Source organism: Mobula birostris, chromosome 6, assembly GCF_030028105.1.
Source record: "Mobula birostris isolate sMobBir1 chromosome 6, sMobBir1.hap1, whole genome shotgun sequence".
Taxonomy (NCBI): domain Eukaryota; kingdom Metazoa; phylum Chordata; class Chondrichthyes; order Myliobatiformes; family Myliobatidae; genus Mobula; species Mobula birostris.
In genome coordinates, this window is record NC_092375.1 from 151692803 (window position 1) to 151709103 (window position 16301).

A 16301-nucleotide genomic window follows, 5' to 3' on the forward strand; every position below is an offset into this window, starting at 1 on the left:
TCTCTTTCAACACAAGTGTATGACTGGGTGAGGGACCCTTCCTCTGAGGCTACGTCCACACTACGCCGGATAATTTTGAAAACGCCGGTTTCGAGTAAAAACGACAAGCGTCCACACTACGCGTTTTTCAAGATATCTTTGTCCACACCAAAACGGATATTTGGGTGAATCTACTTCTACTGGGCATACGCAGACACATCTACAGAAAACAAGCTAAGAGGAAACGGTATAATATTCACATTTCCACGGCGGGGTTGTGCTATTTCCATAGAATAAAACTAGAGTACCAAGAACAACAGTGAAAGAAAGTTTTCAACAACATCTTCGAGGAATACAAAGCAAATCTCCGCTGGAAAAATCAGACCGGACTTCTCCATTTAGACAGACAATGAGGTCGAGCTGTTTCTGTGAGTTACAAACGATTACAAAGTCAGCAAAGCAGTAGGGATGTTTAATTCCAAACAAACTGTTAACGTAGACAATAAAGTAAACAACACACACATGAAGCCGTCCTCTACCCAAGATCAACAAGTGAGTGGAATCTTCTGCCGCCAGACCTGCACAGTATTTCAGACATTAATACTTTTAAAGATAGACTCAATCAAATCAATTTAGGGGATCTAGTCAAAAAAGCACACTTTACAATTTAACTCTCACGTTGTTCACACCGACTGCGCGTTATAACAGCGATGGTCAGTCAGCCACAGTGCCGGCTTGGAGACCCCGGGGTACAGGAGATCGATGGTACGACACCGCAGACTGGGAGACCGGAGGGTACAGGCAGAAGAACAGAAGATGCAAACAGAGAAACCGAGGGGACCAGCTTGAAAACCACCCCCAGTTTAAATTCCATGCGGAATATTTTGGAGGATCAAGAACCAAGAACGGCCGTTCAGCAATGTTTGCGCAGCACCAAGCAGAAGCAGAAAAAAACATTGTTGTTGTGGTGTTGTTCTGACAACGTTTTAAAACCTCTCCGTATAACCCGTACACACTACAACATGAAACAATCGTTTTCAAACTTACACCCTCCGGAGAGTGTTTTCGAAAATCTCCGTTTTCAGGGGATGAAAGAACCGGTTCAGTGTGGACGGAGGGTCAAAACAAAGAGAAAAAGCTTTGCTTTCAAAATTATCCGGCGTAGTGTGGACGTCGCCTGAAGCTTCTGCTCAACCTGAGAACTTGACTTTGAGAGAAGAGGAAGAACTTTGTGCCTGCTTTCTGATCATGCAATCAAGATGAGATTTACTGACCTGCCCCTGGACAAGTTCTGGATTCCTATGAAAGAAGAGTATCCTGCCATTCATCAGAAAGCAATGAACATTTTGTTGAAGCTTTCAAATTCTTATATACATGTGTAAGCTTTTTCTTGTTTAACAACCATCAAGAGTAAGGATAGAAATTGCTCATTTCAGTTGAAGTTGAAATCTGTGTGTGTTTATCTCAGGTTTAACCCAGAATTGAGAAATATATTATGTTTGCTTTATGAGTTTCTAAAATTTATAAAAAAGAAAGAAAGAGACTAATTTCAAGAAAGGTAAGCTAAGCTTAACTATCTGTTTTTTTTCAAGAAAGGTTGGCCAAAAATTCATTCTCTACTCAAAAGAGCACTGACAATTATTTTTGGATTATTATATCTACAACTGACTGATAACACTAACATCCTGTGAGCTGTAGATATAATAATTTTTATGCAGGGGTTTCCTGAGACCTGAAAATTATTTCAAGGGTTCCTCCAGGGCAAGAAATTTGAGAAAGACTGGTCCAATACCTGGAACAGCAAAATGTTAATGATTAGATTAGGTATTTGAGAAACGTAAGTTGAGAAATAAATATGAGACAGGTACTGATGTGATTTTTCTGCAGTTCTTTCAATAGAATAATAATACAATTTACATCCATTTGAGAACACAGCTGGAGCCTCAGATAAACCAGCTCATTCAAAACAAAACAAAAAACGAACACACAAAATTAGCAGTATAATTTCTCAGTCTGGCCATGAAAGTTTTTGAAGTAAGACAAACCTACAACCATCTGACCTAGACTGAAAGTATCCTTGTTATTGAAATCACTTGTAGACATATATTTCACTGGAAAATATGTCAAACTATATTATTGAAAACGGCAGTGAGACTGATCATTGATATTCCACAAAAACTATTTGACATCGTCAATGAATCACATAATGTTTGTTCTTCATTGGGCTGATCTTTGGAAAGCCGAACCACACCGCATCCAATTTGTCATCCAGGCAGTGTACGATGTGCTTCCAAGCCCATCAAACCTGCACACATGGGGCAAGGCAGAGTCATCTGCGTGCCCACTGTGCTCCAAGTGAGGAACCCTGGAGCACATCCTCAGCGGCTGTGCAAGGGCACTTGGTGAGGGACGGTACAGGTGGAGGCATGATCAGGACCTGAAGACCATCCCTGAAGCCGTCAGCGCAGGAGTTGAGTGGGCGAAGCAGTCCCGACCCTCCAAGCAGACCATTGCCTTTGTCAGAGCTGGGGAGTAGCTGATACCTGCCAAAAGAACATCTGCAGGCATTCTGACCTCTGCAAGGGACTGGCAGCTGTTGGTGGATCTCGAAGGGCAGCTGAAGTTCCCCCAACCATATCGCAGCTACCACCCTGCGACTAGACATTGTCCTGGTGTCTGAGTCTACTAAGCAAGTGGTGCTGCTGGAGCTGACAGTCCCATGGGAAGAGGCCTTTGAAAGGAAGCTCTCCAAGTACGCAGGACTGGTCAGCAACTGTCAGCAGGCTGGATGGAGAGCGAGGTGTCTTCCAGTGGAGGTTGGTTGTAGGGGATTCGTAGCCCGCTCTTTAGTTAGAGCATTCAGCATTTTGGGCATCAAGGGAGAGAGGAAGAGGAGAGCTATCCGCAGTACCACTGATGCGGCAGAGAGGGCCTCAAGATGGCTGTGACTCAAAAGGGGGGAGCTATGGAGTCATAAGTAGCTAGCCATCTGGACACAAGCTGGGGTCTGATCAGCCCCGGCTGGGTCACTCGGAGGAAGTTGTATGACGTTGAAAGACCCGAAACACACGATGATTCCAGGAACATCACTGAAGGTGTGTCCAGAAGCATCAATAGATGTATGTACACAGCAGAAACACAGTTATAAAATTTACCTGTAGCTGATGATAACCACTCAGTCCATCTATTCCAAATGAAATGACCAACCTGTAGTGCTCCTGGTGGAGAATTTACATTACATGAGTCATCCTGTTACACAGATAAATATGTAAACTTATACAGACTTAGCAAGCTTTACAAGAGCAGCATTTCTCAAAATAGTTTAGGGGACATAATTTTTAGGTGACTGAAGGAATGTATGGGGATGGTTGTCAGAGCTGTGTTTTGTTTTACATAGTGGTGAGAGTCTGGAAAGCACTGCCAGGGATGGTGGTAGAGTAATGGTTAGGGACATTTAAGAGACTTTTATTTCAGTACATAGCCAAGTGGTTAAGGTGTCGGTCACTAGTTCGAGCCTCAGCTGAGGCAGCGTGTTGTGTCCTTGAGCAAGGCAATTAACCACATATTGCTCTGCGATGACACCGGTGTCAAGCTGTATGGGTCCTAATGTCCTTCCCTTGGACAACATCGGTGGCATGGAGAGGGGAGACTTGCAGCACGGGCAACTGCCGGACTTCCATACAACCTTGTCCAGGCCTGCGCCCTGGAAAACATTTCAAGGCGCAGATCCATGGTCTCACAAGGCTAGCGGATGCCTATTGGATGAAGGAAAAATCAAGGGCTACGTGGGAGGGAAGTGTTAGATTCATCTTAGAGTAGGTTAGAAGGTTAGCACAACTGTGGACTGAATGGCCGATATTGTGCTGTACTGTTCTACAGTGTGTTCTAACTTACTGGTAGTTATTTCTCAAATGTTTGCCTGCCCAGTGTCCAACTCAAGATCCCTATTTGTTGATTGCTCTCTACGTGAAGAAAAGTTGTTTGATGTCTGAAATTAGCCCTTTACCAGTTTCAACCCATATCCTATCCCTCTGAATATTTCAAGTAAAAATATTCTGGTATTTGTATTTCTATACTCTTGGCTGTCTTGTGTACCGTTACATAATAACCACTGAAGGGCAGACTTTGTTTGAATATATGACAACTGCCTGGCATGAAAATGCAGAATGAAATCCATTGAAAACATTGCTAACAAAAATGAAGGACAGAATTAAACATCCAAAGATAAGTAATTAGATTACAAGACAAAATAGCAAACTAGATCATTGGAAATAGTTCAGATGTCAGTCAAAAAGAACAAAGAAGTTGATAATGCCAGTAGAAATACAATATGAGAATAAACTTGCAGGGAACATAAATGTAAACTCTTATACAAATCTGAAATTAGAAAAAGATTAGTGAAGTCAAGTGTATGTCAAAAACAGGAGAACTTATAATAGGCAGAGCAATTAAGTGGACATTTTGGTTCTGTCTCACCGAAAAAGCCTCACTGAGGACTATTTTTCTTGATTCTTAATCTCTGTCCACATTAAAATGGGTATTTGGGTGAATCTCCTCCTACTGGGCATGCGCAGGACACACAGAAAAGGAAATTGCCAAACAAAAGACTTGGTGCGCGTTTGTCCAGAAACATTTCCTACAGCCATACTGATGAAAGGGACGACAGCTACAACTAAATGCAATAAGGCTTGTTACTGGGCAAAAGTGAAATTTGCTGTTACCTCATTTGTTTGCCTTTACTTTTGCCATGGCTTTGTGTATTATTTTGCTATATTTAACATGTGCAAAAAAACAAGTTACTGGGCAAAAGTGACAATTGCATGTATTGAACGTTTGCACAAGCAATACATTAATAAAGCACCTTGCTAAATGTATAAAACATGTCTGCATCAGTGTTATCTTATATTTCCATACAATGTTACATTAGGCTGTTACACATCTATTGTCAGATATTGTTGTGGTGTTGAAGGTTGCGTTCAAGAAAACAATGAAATGCTGCGCTGCCACCACCATTTGTTCTGACATGTCATGACAGCGGTTTTAAAAATAGCCAGTTACCCCATACACACTATGCCGGATATTAGGCGTTTTCAGATTTATTCACTCTGGAGAGCGTTTCTGAAAAGCTCCATTTTCGGGGGAGGAAAACACCGTTTCAATGTGAATGGAGGGTCAAAACGAAGAGAAAAAGTTTCAGTTATGGATTTATCCGGACTAATGTGGACGTAGCCTTAGGGAGCCAACAATCTAATGAAGTTAAGGAACTAAAGGAAATAGTGTTGGTAAGAAAATAGTGCTTGTATAGTTAAAGATATTTAAAGCTAAAAAAAATTACCAAAGCCTGATAATTTGCATCCCTGAGTATGAAAGGAGGGTGCTGGGAAATATTGGATGCATTGGTTGTCATTTTCCAGATGTCTATAGATCATTAAAAATTACCTGTCATTTGGAGGATGGCAAATATGCACCACCATTTAAAATATGGGCAAGAGAGAAAATAAGAAACTGCAGATTGATTAGTTTAATGTCAATAGTGAGAAATGTACTCAAATCAATTATAAAGAATGAAATGACCGAAATATGGGATGAGACAAAGTCAACATGGATTTCTGAAAGGGCAGTAGAACCTGTCAGATCTGTTGGTGCTGTTTGAGGCTGCCACTAGTAGACTGAGTGAGGAAAAATGTGTAGTATGGTGTATTTGGTGCTTGATAAAGTCCTATATAAAAGGTCAGTATGTAAAATGAAAGATCATGATATTGGTGTAATATATTGGAATGGGTTGAATTGGATTGAAAGTTGGTTAACAAGCGGAAAGCAAGTAGTAGGAATTTTTTTTTGGTGGCAGTTAATAACTAGTTTGGTACCACATGGATCAATGCTTGAGCCTCAACTATTCACAATATATATAAAATATCTAGATGAGGGAATAGAATGCAATACTTTAAAAATTTGTTATCAGCACTAAATCAGATGTGATCAGAAATTGAGCTTGCAGAGATTTTAAGGTGACTCAAACAAATTGAATTAGAAAGCAAGGCAAGGCAGATGCAATATAATGTGGATGGAAGTTATCTACTTGGAAAGACATCGACAATATGTTATTTCAATTGTGTTAAATTAGTAAAGGTTGATGCATAAAGTTACACAAAGTTCTTATTGAAAGTAAACTTCTAGGTGCTGCTAGCATTTAAGGCAAAGGGCAATTAAAAGAAGATTTGAGTTAAAGAACAAGGATATCTTGTTGCAGTTACGCTGGGCCTTGATGAAATTATACCTGGAGTATTGTGGAGAATAAATGCAGCACAGATTATTGTGTCGTTGCTTCTGCCATCTGAGAAAGCATTAGGCTGGTTAGGTTTGTGCTGAGAAGAGCTCAGAAGAATGAAAGGTGATCTAATTGACTTTCACCAGAATTGTTTAGAATGAACCTCAGGTTACAGGACAGGAGATTTAGCAATGGGATGAGCAGAGTTACCTTCATGCAGAATGTGATGAACCTGTGGAATTTATTAATGGAGACTTGTTGAAGTCAAGTTGCTGTGTGTGCTCTATATTATGCATGTATTTATTTATCTATTATTATTAACCTCTCTACCTATTGAGATACAATGCAGAATAGGCTGTTCTAACCCTTTGAGCCATGCTGCCCAATGATTCTGTATGGATGGAGTAAACGACAGATCCTTTTGTACCAAGTTATTTTGTTGTTTCACTCCTTTTAATTTGAATAATGATTTACATTTTCACTCTTCCTGCAAAATGGATAACCTCACATTTTTCCATCTGCCGACTTCTTGCCCATTAATTAAACCCATTTTCATTCCTTTGGAGGTTTATTGTGTCCTGGCCAATGGTTTTCTGCTTTCTGTGTTCTTTCCTTGAATAGTGGTTTTGTCTTTTCCAATTTTCCAGTATCCTGGGAATTTTAGTCACTTCCTTTGAAATCCTGGTTTGAAGGCCATCTGGTCTAGGGTTTTGTTGGCATTTTAACCCCATTAGTTTGAGTAGTACTTTCTCTCAAAGATGGAGATTATTATAAATTCCTCCCATCCAATGGTCCTTGAACACTTTTTATTATTGGGATGTTTTCAGTGTCTTTTACTTTCAAGAGCAATCTAAAAACATTATTTAGAATCTCAGTTGTTTCTCTGTTTCCCATTACCCCTTCACCAGTCACATCCTCTGGAGGACCAATATTTACTTTAACAAGTCCTTTTTAAGTACCTGAAGAAACTTTTACTGTTTATATGCTTTTTCTAGTTTACTCTCATCGTCTTTAGTTTGTTTCTCATTCTTTTCTGTTTTCTAGAAGTATTTCCAATCCTCTGTTGTTTTTGAAACATTGAATGATTTTGTTTTCAATTTGATACCATTATTAACTTCTTTAGTCCGTCACAAATTTCTTATTCTCTAATTATGTCTGAAATTCTGCCATAATTATGTCTGAAATTCTGCCATAAGAGTACCAATTATGCTAAAAGGTACTCTTTCCTGGACAATCCTTTACTGTTACATCATTAATTATCCCTGTATTGTTAGATAATACAAGATCTAAAATAGCTTGCTTTCTGGTTGTTTCCTCGATATTCTGCTTTGAAACATCCCATATCTTAAAATTACCTTTGTTTATTTAATTTGTTCAACTACATCATGATTAAAGTTGCATAGGGTTATTATCTTCTTGTGTAGTCACTATTAACTGACATATTTGTCACCCCCACTACTCCTTTTACTGTTATTATTTCTTTTCTCCAAGTTTTGCAGATGATACAAAAATAGGCTATGGTGGATGGTAGTGTTGAGGAAGCAGGGATTCTGCAGAAGGAGATGGATTAGAAGAAAAAGCAGAGAAATGACAGATTGAATATAGTGTTGGGTAATTTATGGTTATGCACATTGGTAGAAGGAATAGGTTGGAGACGATTTTATAAATGGGGAGCAAACTCAGAAATCAGAGGTGCAAAGGGACTTGGGAGTCCTTGTGTGGGATTCCCTTAATGTTAATTTGCAGATTGAGTTGATGGTGAGCAAGACAAATGCAATGTTAGCATTCATTTCGAAGGTACTAGTATATAAAAGCAAGGATGTAATGCTGAAACTTTATAAGGTATCAGTTAGGCTGGTGGTCCCCAACCACTGGGCAGTGGACCGGCACCAGGCTGCGAGGAAACGATATGATCTGGCGATATGAACCGATATGAGTCAGCTGCACCTTTCCTCATTCCCTGTCGTGCCCACTGTTGAACTTGAACACACGCGAGGTCCACAAGAATATTGTCAAAATTAAACCGGTCCGTGGTGCGCAAAAGGTTGGGGACCCCCGAATTAGACCACACTTGGAGTACTGTGAACAGTTTTGGACCCCTCATTTTAAAGAAAAGGTGTGCTGCCATTGAAGAGTGTCCAGAAGATGTTCCTGAGAATGATCCTGGTAATGAAGCAATTAATATATGAGGAGTGTTTGATGGTATTGGGCCTGAACTTGCTGGAATTTGGAAGAACGGGTGGGGGAAATCTTATTGAAACCTATTGAGTATTGAAGGACCTAGACAGCGTGGACATGGAGAGGATGTTTCACATAGTGGGAGAGTCTAGGACCAGAGAGCACAGCCTCAGAATACAAGAACTTGGAACAGAGACGAGGTGGAATTTCTTCTTCCAAAGGGTGGTGAATCTGTGAAAATCATTACCTCGACCGCTGTGGAGGCCAAATCAGTGGGTATATTTGAAGTGGAACTTGATAGGTTCTTGATTAGTCAGGGCATCAACGGTTATGGGGAGGAGGCAGGTAAGTGGTGTTGAGAGGGATAATAAATCAGCCATGATAGAATGGCAGAGCAGAGTCTAAGGGCCGAATAACCTAAATCTGCTTCTGTCTTATGGTCAAACTGTTTCTGAATCTTGAACTTCTGAAACAATATCATTCCTAATTAACACAGTGATATCAACCATTATTAACAGAGTTCTCCCACCTCCTTTCCCTTTATGTTTGTCCTTTGGAAACTTCAAAAGCTTGTGAGTGTCTTGTTTCCAGCTTTGGTTATCTTGCAACTAAGTTTCTATAATAGCCATTGAAACATATTCCTATTTGTGTAGCAGACTTTTATGTTTTGTTATGAATGCTGTTTTCACTCATGTAAAGAACCTTTAATTTTATCTTATCATTGTTTTCTGTTTTGAAGAGTTGCAGTTACATTGCAATTTTTGTAATTGCTTGTGAGCCCTTTCTGATATAGTTTGTTTGCAATACTCTTATTGCTGCCCTTTCTCACTGCCATCTTTCCCCCTCCAAAGTGTTCTACCCTCTGAACCTTAATATCTATTTCAATCTTAGTTTTCCTGCTTATGATTCTATCCTCAGAATTTCATCCCCTCTCCCACTTCCCAAGGTCATGCACACATTGAGGTAGAACCTATAACAAGAGAAAATCTGCAGATGCTGGAAATCCAAGCAACAGACACAAATGCTGGAGGAACTCAGCAGGCCAGGCACCATCTATGGAAAAAAGCACAGTTCACGTTTTGGGCCAAAACCCTTCAGCAGGACTGGAGAAAAAAAGCTGAGAAACAGATTTGAAAGTGGGGGGAGGGGAGAGAGAAACACCAGGCGATAGGTGAAATTTGGAGGGGGAGGGATGAAGCAAAGAGCTAGGAAGTTGATTGGTGAAAGAGACAGAAGGCCATGGGAGAAAGGAAAAAAGGGGGGTGGGGGGTGGGATAAGCACCAGAGGGAGACGATGGGTGGGAAAGGAGATAACATGAGGGAAGGACAAGGAGACAAGCGGATGGATAATGGTGGAGGTAGAACCTGTATTGCCTGTAGAGTTCCCTTTTGCACCAGAAATGGCCTCAGTTGCTCAGAAATATAAAGCCTTCCCTCCTACATAATTTCTATACATCAGTCATGTCATGATTTCTATTTCTGTACTCAATAACATATGGCATTGATAGAAATTCGGAGATAGTACCTTCGGAGCCCTCCTTTTTAACCCATTTCTTAGTTCTCTAAACTGCAGTCAGTACCTGATTCCTCTTTCTATTTGTATCGTTGGTAATGAATATGGACTATCATCCATGCCTGTTCATCTTCATTCAGAATGCCCTGCAGCACTTTCTCAAAGCAGCTGTAGTTAAATAGTTTATTTAAGTTTCTTACGTAAAATATGACTTGTTCGATAGACCCCCGATAGAAAATGGTTAATCTTTGATGGACCAGTTGATGCAGTCTGGATTGAGAATATGAACACTGTGTTGGATGATAACAAGAAATTATGCCTGATGAGTGGAGAAATTATTCAGATGTCTCCCCAGATGAGCCTTCTGTTTGAACCAATGGATCTGGAGGTTGCTTCACCTGCCACTGTAAGTAATCATAGATCAGATTTAAATGGAACTATAAATCGGATTCCATAATCTCGTGCTTTAAGAAAGTGTACCTTCCAGTACTGGAATGCTTGGGACTTGTGTTTAGTACATTCTACTCAATAAGTTAAATTTACATATTAAAAAATGCAGTTTGCAGGAAGCTATTTCCTAGCCTTCAAATCTTGTGGGTACCTTCCTTCATCGACCCAGATATGGAATTCACCTTTAGCATAACACATTATCAGGATTATCACTTCAGTTTCATTGCTATTGATAGAAGGTAGAAATATTTAGAGGCTAAAAATACTTGGTGGAAAATGTTATCTTTGTTCACTAACATTAAATAGGCACATGAGCATTGGCCACTGTTAGAACCTTACAATCATAGGGTCATTATTGCTATCACTCCTATTTAGTGCTAATGACCAAATAACTCATTTTGCATATTTTTGAAATAAATTTTAACTATTCTTTTGTAATAATTTCTTTACATGAATGACAAAATTATAGTAAGGATTTTCCTCTGTGCCTTTCCTAGTTCACTGACTTTGTTTGAAGTGAAGTTCAGGATACCTTTCTGTGCGTTTCTGACCAACATAGACAAAGGGATGATAGTAGTTTGAGAATATTTCTGGATATGTACTGCGATTAAGTGCTAGATTGCATTCTATATATTTTTAAAATAAAATTTCTTCATGTTAAATTGCAGGTTTCAAGATGTGGCATGGTTTACATGGAACCTCTTATGATGGGGTGGAAGCCAATAATGGTATCTTGGATGAATAAAATGCCCACTGGTGTTAGGCCCATGCACAAGGAATTAATTGAAGGATTGTTTGACAGAATGGTGCCAGTTTGTCTCCAATTTATTCGAAAAGCAGCTAAGGTAACAAGCTAATTAATAATCACTATCCAGCGCAAATTTCGCCATCTTCAATTTGTGTATCTACTTTATAAATAGTTATGCCTGACCTATGACAACTAGGCAAAGTTTCCACAGGAATTTGTGAAAGATTAAACAAAATGTACCAGTGGAGTTAACGTGGAAAGCTGCAGTAAATGTAGCACAAACAAGATTTCAACCAAACTTCAAGGAAGCTTATAAACTGGAGTAGCTGCAAATTGATTATGCTTGATATAACCAAGTTAACAAACAATGAGTTTGAAGTGCATCTAGAGACTTTAGTATGAGGGGTGTGTGCACTGATACTGTATGCAGGACAATCTCAGGTGGATACGCCATTCTATTATAATTCCAAGACTTAATCAGTCTGCATTAGCAGCTGTGTTTTCAGCTACCAAGGCTCCAAGCTCTGGAGTGCTTCTGCTAAATCTCAGAGACTTTAGACCCCCACTCCTGACTATCCTGCTGGTGAATGTACAGTCTCTGGAAAATAAAATTCATGATCTCAGAGCAAGGTTGCAGTACAGAGGGACATCAGACACTGCATCGCTTTATGGAAACATGGCCTACTTCTGCCACTTTGGACACAGCACTGCAGCCTAGTGGCTTCATCATTCTTCACAAAGACAAGACAGCTCAGTCTTATAAAGGTAGAGGGAGTGGAGTATGCTTTATGATTAACTCATCATGGTGCACAGATGTGGCAATTCTGTCTCAGTCCTGTTCACCCAACCCAGAACATCTAGTGGTCAAATTTTGCCCATTTTATTTGCCAAGGGAGTTTTCTGCCATCATCCTGGTAGCAGTATGTATTCCACCTCAGGTCAATGTCAGGCACGCATTGGAGGAGCTGAGCGCCATAATCAGCAGTCACGAAACAGTACACCTGGATTCCTTCCCTATCATTGTGGGAGGTTTCCACCAGGCCAGCTTGAAGAAGTCTCTGAACAGCTACAGTCAACATATCACCTTTGCAACCAGAGCAGCCAACACTTGACCACGGTTATACCACCATCAAGAACGCTTATTGTGCCATCTCATGCCCATGCTTTGGAAACTGTGATCACCTGGCTGTACTCCTACTGCCGGAATGTGAGCAGAGGCTAAAGACTGCAGCACTAGAGATGAGGATCAAGAAAGTACATTAAAGTCAAGAGAGGCAGAGGACCGCTTACAGAACTGCTTCGAGTTGGTGGACTGGACACTATTCAGGGACTTGTCTTAGAATTTGAATGAATATGCCACAGATGTCAGCGACTTCACTGAGACTATGTGAATGAGTGTGGGCCTTTGAGAACATACCAGGTATACCCAAACTAAAAGCAGTGGATGAACCAGGAAATTTGTAGACTGATGAGGGTCAGATCTGTGCATTCAAGATCAATGATCCAAAATCATACAAGGAGTCCAAGTGCGACCTACAGAAGGCTGTTTTAAGAGCAATAAAACAATTCTGATTGAAGTTAGAGATGGAATCAGATGCATGTCAGCTCTGACAGGGCTTGCAGGCCTTTATGGCTTACAAGGTGAAATGTAACATCATGAATGGCCTCAGTAGAATGGAGGTGGAGAGGTTGTATTCTGTGGTGGGGGAGTCTAAGACCAAGGGAGCACATCCTCAGAATAGAGGGGTGTCTTTTTAAAATGGAGATGAGGAGGAATTTCTTTAGCCAGAGTGGTGAATCTGTGGAATTTATTGCCATAGACCACTGTGGAGGCCATGTCATTAGGTAGATTTTAAGGCAGAGGTTGATAGATTCTTGATTAGTCAGGGCATGAAGGGATTCCAGGGAGAAGGCAGGAGATTGGGGCTGAGAGGGAAAATGGATCAGCCATGATGAAATAGTGGAGCAGTCTCAGCTGGGTCAAATAGCCTAATTCTGCTCCTGTATCTTATAGTCTTATGGAATGGCCATGATGCCTCACTCCCAAATGAGCTGAATGCCTTTTATGCATACTTCGAATGGAAGACTAAAACTACGCCTGTGCGAATCCCTGCAGCATCTGGCAATTCTGTGATCTGTTTTGGAGGCTGACATCAGAACATCTTTCAAGAAGTTGACCTTTACAAGGTGTCAAACCCAGATGGTGTACCTGGTAGGGCATTGTAAACCTGTGTCAACTGACTTGCAGGAGCGTTCAAGGATATCCTCAATCTCTCACTCTGCAGTCGGAGGTTCCCGTCTGCTTCACTGATCATACCAGTGCCCAAGAAGAGCAGGCTGAGCTTCCTCAATGACTATCACCCAGCTGCACTCATATCTACTGTGATGAAATGCTTTGAGGCCAGAATTAACTCCTGCCTAAGCAAGGACCTGTACCTACTGCGATTTGTCTATTGCCTCAACAGGTCTACAGCAGATACAATCTCACTGGCTCTTCACACGGCTTTGGATCACATAATCAATAGCAATACCTAATATTAGGCTGCTGTTTACTGATTACAGCCCAGCTTTAAACACAATCATACCCTCATTTCCAATCAACAAGCTTCAAAACCTGGACCTCTGTACCTCTCTCTGCAACTGGACCCTTGACTTCCTCACCAGGAAGTCACCGTTGGTGAGGATTGGAAATAACATGTCCTCCTCACTGATGCATCTCAAGGATGTCTCTCCACACCCACAACTGTGTTGCTAGGCGCAGCTCAAATACCATCTATAATTTTGCCGATGACACAACTATTCTTGGCAGAATTTCAGAAGGTGACAAGGAGGCATACAGGAGTGAGATAGATTATCTGGTTGAGTGGTTCACAATAACAATGTCGGTAAGACCAAGGAATTGATTGTGGACTTCAGGAAGGGGAAGTTGAGGGACCAGCAGTGGAAAAGGTGAACAGTTTTAAGTTCCTGGGTGTCACCATCTCTGAATGGATCAAAAAAAGCTGCAGAAAGGTGCAAACTCAGCCAGGTCCAACATGAGCACTAGCCCCCTCCCCCCCCCCCCCCCCCCCCCCAGGATCGAGGACACCTTCAAAATGAATGATCCAGCTATCATTAAGGAACCCCATCACTCAGGATGTGCCCTCTTCTCATTGGTAGCATCAAGGAAGGGTGTACAGGAGCATAAAGACACACACTCAATGTTTCAAAAATAGCTACTTCCCCTCCTACATCAGATTTTTGAATGGAGTATGAGCCTATGAACACTACCTCACTATCCTTTTTTTTGCTCTCTTATTGCAATACTTACTTAATTTAATATTATATATATATATATATATCTTTCTAATTGTAATTTATATTGTAAAAATTATTATGCATTGAAATGTACTGCTGCCACAAAACAACAAATTTCGCAACATGTACCATTGATTCTGATTCTGAAACTCTCCACTTCTCTATCCCTCTTCCTACTTTAAGATATTATTTGAAACTTATCCTTTCGATTGACTGGCTTGAAGTGTTTTGCTGCGTGGTATGGGGGTTGTGACCTCGTGGTGTACCATCATAAATCTAGAGACGTACTCTGCTCAGCACTGATTCAGAACAGTCAAAAGAAAGGAAGTGCAGTTTTCATCATTGCTTCAATTTTCTGTAAATACATGATTTTGATAGTATTGAAGTTGCTCAGTATGGAGGTTGCACACTGGGATTAATCAATCATTTTTCAGTAGACAGCCCATTTCACCCAGCAGGCTCCCTGAGACTATAGAAACGGGGAATGGGCCATTCAGGATATTAACTATCTATTCAATAATTGAACATAATTTCAATCTATTAAAGATATTCCCTTTGTTCTACCCACTGCCCTATCCACCTTCACAGTTACTTAGAGCAGTGTGCTTTGTTTCTTTCTCAGTTCTAATGAAGGGTCTTGAAAGTTAACTGGTTTATCTTTATACAGAATCTGTTTGACAGCTGAGTTCTTCCAGTATTTCTGTTTTTTGTTTCAGTTGTAGCATCTGCAACTTTAATTGCTTTCTATTCAGCCCTTCAAGCCTTTTTCACAATTTAATATGATCAGAGATAATTTGATGCTCCCATCCCTTTCCCTGTCTTTTCCCTAAAACTTGTGATTTCCTTACTGATTTGCAATTTCAATGGACTGGGACTGACATTTTTTTGAGGATGATTGCTCTTGGGGAGGAATTAAGCTAGAATTTCAGAGCTAATGGGAACCTAAGCAGGGTAGAAATTCAAGGGCAGAACTGAAAGAGCGCAAAAGCAGAAGCTAGGGCAAACAAGGGCAAATAGCCTACAAAAAAAGGTAAATAAAAATAGCAAAAAGACAAGCTTTAAGTCATGAAGCATTCATAGTAAGGTAGATGAATTAAATTGTGTAATTTTAAATTGTGCAATACAAGTGCTAATATGAGTAACAATGTTTTAAATTTTTCATTCCATCATATAGGAGCTAGCTCCTACTGCTGACATAGGATTAGTACGTTCACTAATGAACCTAATGGACTGTCTGATGGAAGAATTTACAGATGCAGCCAAAATCAAACAAATGAATGAACGGGATATTTGCTCATGGCTTGAGGTGGGGGCTAATATTGATGTGAATAAATATTGCATCTTTCTGAAGTATAATTTATGGAAAGATTTGGGGATGTATTTATGTAGATGTTTGCAGAAAAGTTCACCAAATACTGTAATGGAAAATTGCAAATGTAAATTCCTACCCTACCATTGCAGGCTTTCACTGTTAGTCATGCTGTGGTGCCTCCCCAGTTTGACCTCACTAACTTCTTCCCATTCTTAGCTTCTGGATTAATCCTGATAGTTTTCCTTTACAGATTTGTGAATTCCTGGGCAACTCCACTCCCATTATTCTCCTGTTCCTAACTAAAGTCCTGAGACTGTGATTTGGGCAAGCTGACTGTCAGAAGTGCTGTAAATGTTAGAATAAGGATAAGACAAGTAGAAAAGGGTAAGAATACAGCTTGACTAAAAAGCACTTTAGTGAAAGAATTACATTTCACAGTGTCAAGCCTGTAGGGTCCAAAGGTCTTTGCCTTTCATTTTGGCTTTCTGATCTCCCTCCCAGCCACTCCTAGAATTGCTGGCTGCCTAGCCACCCAGACAAGCTTATCCTGCAATAG

The 16301-nt window shown here is 40.4% G+C and overlaps 1 protein-coding gene across 2 annotated transcripts in view; it reads left to right on the forward strand.

Moving 5' to 3' along the window:
• Positions 1-16301, forward strand: part of dnah7 (dynein, axonemal, heavy chain 7) — a 309070-nt gene that overhangs the window by 112502 nt on the left and 180267 nt on the right. For both annotated transcript variants that reach the window (XM_072261643.1, XM_072261644.1), the window contains 3 exons: positions 10162-10344; positions 11057-11233; positions 15608-15739. In XM_072261643.1, the coding sequence (XP_072117744.1) occupies positions 10162-10344; positions 11057-11233; positions 15608-15739 (492 nt within the window). The remainder of the gene's footprint in view (positions 1-10161; positions 10345-11056; positions 11234-15607; positions 15740-16301) is intronic.